Source organism: Aegilops tauschii, chromosome 7 (assembly GCF_002575655.3).
Source record: "Aegilops tauschii subsp. strangulata cultivar AL8/78 chromosome 7, Aet v6.0, whole genome shotgun sequence".
Taxonomy (NCBI): Eukaryota; Viridiplantae; Streptophyta; class Magnoliopsida; order Poales; family Poaceae; genus Aegilops; species Aegilops tauschii.
This window is the reverse complement of record NC_053041.3, coordinates 398,969,718-398,981,981: the sequence shown is the minus strand read 5'-3', so window position 1 is coordinate 398,981,981 and position 12,264 is coordinate 398,969,718. Positions and strand designations below refer to the sequence as shown.

General features: G+C 46.8%; 2 protein-coding genes across 2 annotated transcripts; one reads left to right on the top strand and one right to left on the bottom strand.

Moving 5' to 3' along the window:
- The first annotated feature begins 317 nt into the window (after nucleotides 1-317).
- Nucleotides 318-4,807, top strand: LOC109733589 (lysine histidine transporter 1). Its single transcript, XM_020292813.3, has 7 exons — nucleotides 318-511; nucleotides 2,738-2,892; nucleotides 2,984-3,764; nucleotides 3,866-3,971; nucleotides 4,048-4,139; nucleotides 4,236-4,304; nucleotides 4,397-4,807. Exons 1-7 carry the CDS (start codon nucleotides 470-472, stop codon nucleotides 4,493-4,495), a joined length of 1,344 nt encoding a protein of 447 aa, XP_020148402.1. The 5' UTR covers nucleotides 318-469; the 3' UTR covers nucleotides 4,496-4,807.
- A 746-nt stretch (nucleotides 4,808-5,553) lies between these two features.
- On the bottom strand, nucleotides 5,554-5,874 carry LOC141027204 (uncharacterized). The gene has a single exon (XM_073504186.1). It carries the CDS (start codon nucleotides 5,872-5,874, stop codon nucleotides 5,554-5,556), a length of 321 nt encoding a protein of 106 aa, XP_073360287.1.
- Between the last annotated feature and the right edge of the window lie 6,390 nt (nucleotides 5,875-12,264).

Sequence of the window (12,264 nt, the reverse complement as noted above, 5' to 3'; positions counted from 1 at the left end):
GAGGAGTATCTGTCGTGTTTTGATGGACCTTGGAGCATCCCTAGCGGTCTGCCGCTTCATGTTACGAGCCCCCATCTTTCCCAAAGCCCCTGTTCCTTGGTTTTCATGTGCCATTTTCCTCAAGCTTATTTGTCTGCGTGACGAAAAAACAAGAAGTAAAACCTGCCGAGCGGAGCCTGACTCGTGTGGGCCGTAGAAGCCAGATCTGACGGCGCAGCCAGCCGCACAGAGGGCCCCGATTGCTGGGCCAGGGGGATCTTGGCAGAGTTGCTGCTGCCGCGCTGGAGTCAATGGTCAACCAGGCGCGATATCTGCGCCCGCGCGCCTCTCTGCTCTGCTCTATAAAGAAGAGACCAGTCCAACGCCTCTTTATATCTCTCTCTTTCGCTCTCTCTCTCTGCACATCCTCCTCTCGCACATCTCCCTCTGTTTACTCTCCATTGCTCAAGGCAAGGCCGGCCGGCAGAACATGGGGACGCAGGCAGCGGAGAACTTCGAACCGCCGGCCAAGGTACGTGCTCCTGCTAAGCAATCAATCTCTCTCTCCCTCTCCTCTCCCCATCTCGCTGTTAAGAAAATTACAGTCGCAAATCATCCTGTTAATCAACCAAAAGAAAGATACTACCCAGTAAAAGTTTTAGATAGATACCCAGTAAAAGTTTTAGAGAGAATCAAGAATCTGAGTTGGTGCGAGAAGCATGGAGCTAGCTTCAGAGGTGGACATGACGTGAAATGGACAAACCCGGACGAAAAGGCGGAGGCAAAAAGCGGCTTCTTGGATGCGTTTCCATGGGGGATGATTCCCTTCCGTCTCCTCGCCGGCAGCTAGTGGCACACCGACCAGCCAAAAACCCAACCGGATGGATGGCTTGGCCCCGCCGAGCCAGTTCGTAGCTACACCGGTACCCTACCAGTTCGTCTTCCGCACGTGAAAACAAAGCCCTCCTCGCACCTTCACACCCTTGATTTCTCCCTACTACTTTTTGCTTCGGCTCCCCTTTTCTCGCTCTCTCTAGAAGATGCAGCAATTAAAGTATCTATGAATCATGCCCGTCATAGGATCGGTGTGATTTGCGATGCTTTGCATTAACTGCCCAATTCTGCCTTCTCTCTCTCTCTCTTCCGTTCTCTGAAAATTAGTTCTGGCCCACTGGAGTGCCCTTGCGCTGTAATTTTGACTCGCTTAGAACAAATTTCGATTCAGAAATCACATGAAGCAAAAATAAGAATGAAAAAGTCTCTCGTTGTCTCTCTCGCATGGCCCGCTCACCTTCTCTTGACTATGAAGTATGAACGATCGCCTGTACTTTTGAGTACTTTGTCCTATGTTTCGCCTTAGCGTCCGAAACCAGGAAGAATACTCCACAATTTGTAGTTTGCAAGAATTTTCATGCCGCAATTTGCACTTGATGATCCTTGGAACCTCAAATGACGCATCAAGGGCCCCTACCTGTTTATTACCACCGTGAAATTTTACTGAGAGCCATCGCAATTTTTTTTTACTGAGAGAATATTACTGTACATGCTCAGTCAGGATAGGACTTCCCCTGTTTCGAAATTTAAGACGTTTTTGCAGTTTATAATATTTAGGAGCAGAGGGTGTATAATTTTCATAGGAATTTTGTGGGAAACCCCACACCCACCGAGAGAACGGATATTTCTCCCAGCAGAATTTTCATATTCCGACATAACATAATTATTTCAGAAGTTCCGGAAGCCACAGCCACCTTTGTACACATGGTTACACAATAACGAATTGCCTTTTTCACCTTATTTCAAAAATACAAATATAAATATATTTTTCAAGAAGGATGGTAAAACATCCGTCCCTGTATCCTGGGATGTATGCAACCAATTTAATATTAATGAAAATGCTAGACGAGTAGACAAAAGCATCGCTTACAAGTAGGTTTAGTATATTCTGTTATACTACTAGTATCACACTGCTATACATTGGAATAGCCGTTGGCATTTTGCCAGCTGCTGCCATGAGGTTGCATCACAGCTAACAAGGGGTCAAGCCAGATGAATTAGACACATAGTAATCCAGCAGATTAGCGTCACGTTCTCCAACGACAATATGTTAATTATAGATTAGATGTGTCAGGAGTAATATAACTAGGATATAGTAACAACTGGCACTGCTACTTGCAAGCTTTATTTATTTTTTATTTTTTGAGAAATCACTTGCAAGCTGCTGCCACTTGGTGTACATAAAGAGGTCCGATCTTGTTTCAACTTTCAACCACAGCTTTGAAATCACAGCCTGGTTTGATTGGCCTCTTCAGTTCAATACTACTATAAACAAGTGTGTTACCGTTGTCATGTGAACGTGCTTGATAAAATAAATAGGTTATCTTTGCCATGAGGTGGCCGTGATAATTAAGCATCTGGAGTTTGACTTTGCCGACTACTTGGCCATCCGGCAAGTCAACTGCCGAGAAGAAACGGAATCTCTAAGCACTCCATTTTACCTACAAAATTCAAAGACGTCCCGTCATTGGGTTGAAACTTCTTGCGGCTTACCTGTCCCTTTCTTTCACCGCTTCGTGAGAAGAAAGCCATGGAAATGCAAGAAGGTTTCAACAGATTAGAGAAAGTAGATTATGTGGTACACAATTTAGATATGGATATATGGTTCCTACTTTTTGGTAGTAGATATTTCATTTAGTAGGATTTTTGTAGAGGTTTTGTGCATGGTTCATGGCTAACAAGCATGGCGATTACTTGATCGCAGGATGTCAGGACGGATGAGCAGAAGAAGATCGACGACTGGCTCCCGATCACGTCGTCGAGGAACGCCAAGTGGTGGTACTCGGCCTTCCACAATGTCACCGCCATGGTGGGCGCGGGGGTGCTCAGCCTCCCCTACGCCATGTCCGAGCTCGGCTGGTACGCCATTCAATGGATTCACCACTACCTACTGTTGCCTCGCCTACTAATCTAGCAGAGTATAACGTTTGTTTGTTGGTTGGTTCCACAGGGGCCCTGGCATCGCGGTGCTGATCATCTCGTGGGTGATCACGCTCTACACGCTGTGGCAGATGGTGGAGATGCACGAGATGGTGCCCGGGAAGCGGTTCGACAGGTACCACGAGCTCGGGCAGCACGCCTTCGGCGACAAGCTGGGGCTGTGGATCGTGGTGCCGCAGCAGCTGATCGTGGAGGTGGGCGTAAACATCGTGTACATGGTGACCGGCGGGAGGTCGCTCAAGAAGTTCCACGACGTGATCTGCGACGGCAAGTGCAAGGACATCAAGCTCACCTTCTTCATCATGATCTTCGCGTCGGTGCACTTCGTGCTCTCGCAGCTCCCAAACTTGAACTCCATCTCCGGCGTGTCCCTGGCCGCCGCCGTCATGTCGCTGTCCTACTCGACCATCGCGTGGGGCGCGTCGGTGGACAAGGGGAAGATGGTGGACGTGGACTACAACCTCCGCGCCACCACGACGCCGGGGAAGGTGTTCGGCTTCTTCGGGGCGCTGGGCGAGGTGGCGTTCGCGTACGCCGGCCACAACGTGGTGCTGGAGATCCAGGCCACCATCCCGTCCACGCCGGAGAAGCCGTCCAAGAAGCCCATGTGGAAGGGCGTGGTGGTGGCCTACATCGTCGTCGCGCTCTGCTACTTCCCCGTCGCCCTCATCGGCTACTGGGCCTTCGGCAACAGCGTCGACGACAACATCCTCATCACCCTCAACAAGCCCACCTGGCTCATCGCCACCGCCAACATGATGGTTGTCATCCATGTCATCGGAAGCTACCAGGTACACACACACACACACATTCCAACAAATCTTTTTGCTATCCATATATACAAGCTCTAGTATATGCCTGAATCCTGATCGACGGCGCCGCCATGTTGTAGATTTACGCGATGCCGGTGTTCGACATGATCGAGACGGTGCTGGTGAAGAAGCTCAAGTTCCCTCCCGGCCTCACGCTCCGCTTGATTGCCCGGACCCTCTATGTTGGTAAGGCCCCCCACCCGAAAAGCCAAAAATGGCGTGTAGCAACGAATAAGACTGACGAGATTCCATACGTTTGCAGCGTTCACCATGTTCGTCGCCATCACCTTCCCTTTCTTCGGTGGCCTGCTCGGATTCTTCGGCGGGTTCGCCTTTGCGCCGACCACATACTTCGTAAGCATTTCTCTCATCAACTCCACTTCAGTTGATCATAGGAATCGGTAAAAATACAGATTTCCTAATCCAAGTCAACACCTGCTATTCCTGCAGCTCCCCTGTATCATGTGGCTCGCCATCTACAAGCCCAAAAGATTCAGCCTCTCATGGTTCACCAACTGGGTAAGCTATATATCTCTCATTATATATATGCATCTCCCAAGTTAATCTCAACTCCGGCCTAATTTGTGTGTGTGTTGTGCCACGATCTTCAGGTCTGCATCGTCCTTGGGGTGTGCCTGATGATCCTGTCGCCAATCGGAGGGCTCAGACAGATCATCTTGGATTCCAAGACATACAAGTTCTACTCATAGACTTCATCCACGACGCATTTTGTGTAGTGAAAACTGCAAGAGATCTTTTACGATGTCTACTACAAACTCTCTTGTCTTGCAAAGGAAAAAAGAAAGGAACATCATAGTACCACGGTTACAGATGGGATGGTACTTGGTAGATGCATATGGTCAGAGAAAACTTGGTTTAGTCAAAGCAAAAGGGTTGTGTTTGTGGTTAATCATGTACGTAATATATATGGTGTGTGGATTTGACTCTCGGTACTGTAGGATCGACAATCTTTTTTTCTGCTCAAACTTGCATGGATGAACATGGCTTCGCTTTCGTGTGCAGATGAGAGAATCGACTGTTCTTTTCTACACCTTCTTTTTGGGTATGCTACTGCCTTCCAAGCATAATGCCACGACAAGAGTTTTTTTTTTTTGAAACAAGGCAAAAGGCTTGCCATTTCATTAATTAAGAAGAAGGTTTAGACATAAGCCGCAGCACGGCAAAAACAAAGGAAAGACTATTGTTGCGACATAAGAGTACTCAGTTGACTAGCTCCAGCTAGCGCCCAAAGATGGGCTTCCTCTTTGATCTTCGCAACAATGACGGTGGCCGGGGCGGCCGTGTTGCGGAAGACTCTTGCATTTCGCTCCTTTCAAATTTCCCACGAGACAAGCATCATAACTGACATGATCGCCTTCTTGGTGTGGCCTCCGGAACTGGTCGTTTTGAGCTTCCAATCATCGACGGAAACCTCATGCTGCCATGTCGCTGTAGATTGGCCATGAATGCCAAGCCAAGCGATGATCTCGTTCCAAACTCGGATGGTGAATCTACACTGGAAGAGAAGGTGAACAGCTGACTCCTGAGTCTGCTTGCATAGGGGGCATAGGCCGCAATTCGGCCATCCTCATGGTTGTAGCCGATCGGCCGTCCAGACGCGATTCTGAATGATCAACCAAGCAAAAAATTTGCATTTCGGTGGGGCCCAAGACTTCCAGATCGTGGTAGAGGTCGGACTGAGAACTTGTCCCGCAAACTGCGCCATGTAAGCAGTGGCCGTCGAATATTCTTTACTAGAAGTGAATTTTCAAAGTATCATATCCTTCCTATCCAAGCTGAGAGTAACCTCTTGTAGCATCCCCCAGAGAGCGGCGAACTCCTGGATGTGGTCCAAAGAGAGGCCCTGAGAGGTGTCAATCTGGCTAATCCAGGAGTTGTTATCAAGCGCTTTGCTGACCAAACACGCCTTCCTTTTAGATATCTCAAAGATCTTTGGTGCCACATCTTTTGGTCGAAGGCCATTAAGCCATGACGATTCCCAGAATTTTGCCTTTTTACCATCCCCAATGGTCACAGTCGTGAACGCCGCGAAGAGATCTCTGTCAGCGTTGCTACATGGCGTCTCCATTCCGGCCCATGTCTTAGGTGGGTCAGCCCACTCGAACCAAAGCCATCGAAGCCGAAGGGCGGCGGCAAATTTTTCGAGGTTTAGAACACCCAGGCCACCAAAAATCTTGGGTTTGCAGACTAGGTTCAAACCTTACATTTGCCTCCAGACACCTTTTCGCAGCCTGCCCAAAGGTATGCACGTCTCAGGCTATCGATCTTCTTCCGCACGCCAATTGGGATATCCAGGGGTGTTAGGTGATAGATTGCTATGGCCGTGAGAACCGCTTTGACCAAAATGATGCGCCCCGGGGCAGCCACATGCATGGCCGACCAAGGTGGGAGCTTGCCCGCAATCTTGACCTCAAGGTACTGGAAGTGGATGCGTTTTAGCCTCGTGACCGATAAAGGAAGGCCAAGGTACCTCAAAGGAAAAGAGGTCCAGACAGCAGGGAAGGCCTGAAGGATGTCATCAAGGTCGAGGTTGGCACAACGAATGGGCGCAACCAAACTTTTGTTGCAGTTGGTGACAAGGCCGGTGACCTCACCAAAGGAGCTCAGCGTCAAGGCAAGGAACTGGATGTCCTCCTTGATTGGCGCAATGAAGATGGTCGCGTCATCGGCATACAAGGATGCCAGAATCGGATTTCCACGCAGCGGGTGAAGGTTGCCTTGCTCGGTGGCCTTAGCGAGCATGCGGTGGAGGGGGTCAATGGCAAGGACAAAGAGCAGGGGGATAGAGGATCCCCCTGCCGAAGTCCACGACCATGCTTGATAGGGTCGCCCGCAATACCATTGAGAAACACTCTGGATGAGGCTGTGAAAAGTAGTGCAGAAATCCAATCACAGAAACGACTTGGGAAATGATGGTGACGCAATAATCGCGAATGAAGGCGAGGAATTCAAACACTACACTGTTATGCGTGCTGGGAGAAAAAACATCCTTGACTGCTTGCTAACGTTGGCACTCCTCTACTGCTCGGCGGCTAGTTGAGCCTTGAGATGCGTGATCACGTTGGATATGCCCTAATTTTTCAACATCAGACCATCCTTCCAGCCCAGTCTCAGTCTCAGGGGTATTGAATCCCCTTCAAAACAACAGAGAGAAGAAAGAAGCTCGTGAAGGAAAGGTTTCGATTCTTAGACCAGGCTGGAGTCTGAGAGGCTACTACGTCCCTTTCAAAAATAACACAGAAGCAAGAGGCTTCTGAAGAGAAGATCCGATCCTCAACCGACCTTCCAGCCTGGTCAGAGTCTTAGGGGCTACCGCGTCAATGTTTTTATCCTAAAAGCATTACATGAGGTCCCTACAAGAAGATTTTGATCCTTGGGTCAGCCTTCCAGCCCGGCCCGGCCTGAGCCTCAGGGGCTAGTGAAACCGTGCGTTTTGACTTAAAAAAAAATCGAAATCCTCCAACAGGTTGGCATAAGTCGGCTAGAGGCTCAGGGACTACTGCAACCAACACGATCAATTCAAAGTCCGAAGTATAATGATCCACAGTTTGGCCTACGTTGTAGGCCAAAGCAACAGCTCATGGGGGGCTACTAGAAGAACAGATTAGAGAAAAAGAAGAAAACCGAGTCTACATGTCGGATGTTCAGAACTAACCTGCGACCCGAGGGCTATTGCCTACATGGGAAATATTAAGTGAAAAAGCACGGTCACTGACCTGATAGACTGTGCAAACACCATGGTCAAACACGCCACGACCTCCTCCATAGCTTTTGGCCTTCTACTGCGTGAAGACAAGGGCAGCCTTCTGTTCCTTAGACAAGCTGAACCAGGCCGGCTTAGACGTCTTTTGGCGGATGGCGGCCCTTGATGGGAACGTAGTAATTTAAAAAAATTTCCTACGCACACGCAAGATCATGGTGATGCATAGCAACGAGAGGGGAGAGTGTTGTCCACGTACCCTCGTAGACCGACAGCGGAAGCGTTATCACAACGCGGTTGATGTAGTCGTACGTCTTCACGATCCGACCAATCAAGTACCAAACGTACGACACCTCCAAGCTCTACACACGTTCAGCTCGATGACGTCCCTCGAACTCTGATCCAGCCGAGTGTTGAGGGAGAGTTTCGTCAGCACGACGGCGTGGTGACGATGATGATGTTCCACCGACGCAGGGCTTCGCCTAAGCCCGCAACTGTATTATCGAGGTGTAATATGGTGGAGGGGGGCACCGCACACGGCTAAAATATCATATATCAAGTGTGTCTAGAGGTGCCCCCCCTGCCCCCGTATATAAAGGAGCAAGGGGGAGGCTGGCTGCCCTAGGCGCGCCAAGGAGAGAGGGGGAGTCCTCCTCCTAGTAGGAGTAGGACTCCCCTTTCCTAGTCCTACTAGGAAAAGAAGGGGGGAAGGAAAGAGAGGGAGAAGGAGAGGGAAAGGGGGCTGCGCCCCCCTCTCCTAGTCCAACTAGGACTCCTCCTGGGAGGGGGCGCGCCACCTCCTGGCTGCTGCCCTCTCTCTCCCCTCAAGGCCCACTAAGGCCTAATACTTCCCGGGGGTTCCGGTAACCCTCCGGCACTCCGGTTTAATCCGAAACTTCTCCGGAACACTTCCGGTGTCCGAATATAGTCGTCCAATATGTCAATCTTTATGTCTCGACCATTTCAAGACTCCTCGTCATGTCCGTGATCACATCCGGGACTCCGAACAACCTTCGGTACATCAAAACATATAAACTCATAATATAACTGTCATCGTAACTTTAAGCGTGCGGACCCTTTGGGTTCGAGAACTATGTAGACATGACCGAGACACCTCTCCGGTCAATAACCAATAGCGGGACCTGGATGCCCATATTGGCTCCCACATATTCTACGAAGATCTTTATCGGTCAGACCGCATAACAACATACGTTGTTCCCTTTGTCATCGGTATGTTACTTGCCCGAGATTCGATCATCGGTATCTCGATACCTAGTTCAATATCGTTACTGGCAAGTCTCTTTACTCGTTCCGTAATACATCATCCCGCAACTAACTCATTAGTCACAATGCTGGCAAGGCTTATAGTGATGTGCATTACCGAGTGGGCCCAGAGATACCTCTCCGACAATCGGAGTGACAAATCCTAATCTCGAAATACGCCAACCCAACAAGTACCTTTGGAGACACCTGTAGAGCACCTTTATAATCACCCATTTACGTTGTGACGTTTGGTAGCACACAAAGTGTTCCTCCGGTAAACGGGAGTTGCATAATCTCATAGTCAGAGGAACATGTATAAGTCATGAAGAAAGCAATAGCAACATACTAAACGATCGGGTGCTAAGCTAACGGAATGGGTCAAGCCAATCACGTCATTCTCCTAATGAGGTGATCTCGTTAATCAAATGACAACTCATGTCTATGGCTAGGAAACATAACCATCTTTGATTAACGAGCTAGTCAAGTAGAGGCATACTAGTGACACTCTGTTTGTCTATGTATTCACACATGTATTATGTTTCCGGTTAATACAATTCTAGCATGAATAATAAACATTTATCATGATATAAGGAAATATATAATACTTTATTATTGCCTCTAGGGCATATTTCCTTCAGCCCTTGCCTCTAAAAAGTTAACCGACATGTCGTCCGGCATGCGCCCAATAGCTGCACTAGCAGAGGAGCAGGGGACGGCTTGTTGATGGCTCTACATTTTACACATTTTATAGCTTATTTGTTGCATGTTCTCTTCATATATCATGTCCCATTGAACCAAATATATGCCATTATGCACGATTCGGTTGCCATTCTTTTCATTGTGAGCATTGCATAGTTTGTGGTTTTATTTAGTTTTTATTAGTTTCCTTTGCTTTGTTGCGTCTACCAAGAGCCTAGGACCAAGCACATTGAAAAGGCTAAACATGGATTCAATACAGAGGACTTCTAGGCACCAGACTTTGGGATTTAGAATGACAAAAATGTTGTTTTTCCAAAGTGCTCCAATAAAGATATAATACCACAGGTGCATTGACGTCATTCATATAGTTCCAACGAGCCCAAGAATGTCAAATTCCTAGGTCGTATGAAGAAATGACAACCGTTTTATCAGAGAGTCCAGAGCGTTCAACGACCTAAGGTACGGCCCAACTTGGTGCTACCAAGCCCAAACAAGCCCAAAAATTGTCAGATCAGACGAGATTATTCATTGATTTCATCCCCGTTTATTTCCATGGCTCCCATGTCTTCCAAGAGAGGTTTTGGAAAAGTATTATGCTCATCTAGAGCCCTTGGATCGAAGGAGAAAAGCTACACCTATGGAGGAGGCTTTGGAGAGCCCTTATATATGCTTCTTCAACCCTAGCCACCTTCGTCATCGGGTCATTCATTCAAGATTAATCACATCTCTATTTCTTCTCAAGGCAAGCTCCATAAAAGAAGAAGGGCCAAGACAAGAGGAAAGAAGAGGAGGCTCCGCCGCCGCGTGCACCGGCTTCCGGGTCGGTGCCATCTTCATCACCACGCCGCCTCCACGGGCGCTGGCTTAGTAACCGTGCCGCCTCCGTGAGCACCACCGGCACCGCCATGCCTTCTTCCTTCAGCGGCTCCATGTCGGCTTGTAACTTGACCTTCTCTTTTATATTTTTTCTTTACATGTTTGAGTAGTCGTATTTTTTCTCTCGGGGATATGGATGAACTCTATATGATTGGAATTAAGTTACTTCAAGGGATTCAATAGTTCTTTTATGTTCGAGTTAATAGCCTTCGTGAACGTTAAGAGGAGGCCTTGCTCGCACTTTTGCCTTGCTTCCATGAAGCACATTACTACTGTGTTTTAGGTTCGGATGTTGAGCTAATTCGAGGTGCCATTAAAAGCCTCGTTCCGCACGCCTGCAACTACAAGGGGAATAATAGAGAACCCTTGGTGAGGCTGCGTCCATAGGGAAACCTTTAATTATCGTATTGAAAACCGACGCGGTGAAACTATGGTAGTGACGTGTGTGGTATGAAGTCTACCAAGAGTAGAACATATTCTGTACACGGATCCGCACTTGCGAATAATTATCATAGTGAATACCCTCATGTGTTCTATAGGAAAACAAAAGTCTCACAAATCTACACCTAATAATAAAGGAAGGTGCGTTTCTCCGAATTTTTGGTCCGTTCTTCCATATTACATTCTTTTATATATTTTTTTCTATTCAAGGTGGTACAAATTTTTCGCCACTGCCGAGAGCTCCTACACGCCACGCGTTGACTAATTGTCGCTAAAACAACGATTTTACAATGAAAAAATACCTGAAAAAGAACGAACCAGTACGAGGGATCAAACTCTGAACCTACAGCTTGTAAGCGATCGCTATTCGCCAGACGAGCTGATGAGCTTTGTTGACTATAATTAAAAAATGCTTGTTATAAGGAGTAGCTACTACCAGATCTAAACAGTGAAAAATCACTGAAAAAGAAATGCGCCAGTGCGAGGGATCAAACACTGCGCAAGCCACTTGTGAGGCTCGTTGTTCACCGAGTGGGCTGATGAGCTTCGATGTTTAAATATGAAACACTAATAATAAGAACCAGGAGCAACAACCAAATCTAAAATATTGTTTTAAATTTTGAAATCGGTTTATTTCTGTATGTTTCTTTATTGGTTTTTTTTATTATAAAATGAAATTTTCAAATATTGTTAGCATTTTGGAACATGTTCAAAAATTGTTCGCCTTTTTCAACAGACTATTTGCAATGTCAAAAATTGTTTACATTTAAACAAATCAGGAATTCAAAAGTTGTTTGGATTTTCAAAAAATGTTACCATTTTGAAAGAATGTTTGGAATTCCAAAAAAAATTAGCGTTTTCAAAAGTTGCTTCCACTTAAAAAAATCCCATATTTTGAAAAACGTGTGTATTTTCAAAAGTTGTTCGCAAGTGCAAACATTATTCGGTTTTGAGTCCGCTAAAAAGTTTAAAAGGGGAACATTTTTTTCATTCTGGTTTTTCTACATTCTATTTTTTAAATGAACATTTTGAAAAACCAAACAGTTTTTGAAAATGCGAACATTTTTTAATTTATGAACAAAAGTTGAAAAACCCCTAACAATTCATGAAAACCCAACTCACCTCCTCGAGAATAATCTTCGTTTCTTTTGATTCTCCTTTTATAAATTTTGCTTTGCCATGTTTATATTATACTAATTAGTGCATGCTGCAACATGCTGACCAAACTCGCCGCCTTGACTTATCAGGTATTCGTAAATAGGTGAACAAGTGACCACCATCGATGATGGTACAAAGAGGAAAAGTGACAAACTCACCAGGGTGTGCGAGAGTTTGTTTATCTCGTTGTAACGCACGAATATGTTTGCTAGTAATGAAAGCAAAAGGTTACCTAAAACCCAACTATTGCTTAGAGCCAGTCAATAATATCTGCGTCGGCTTTCATTTCATGGTCCATGGCCATGGCAGGCCCCTTGTGTT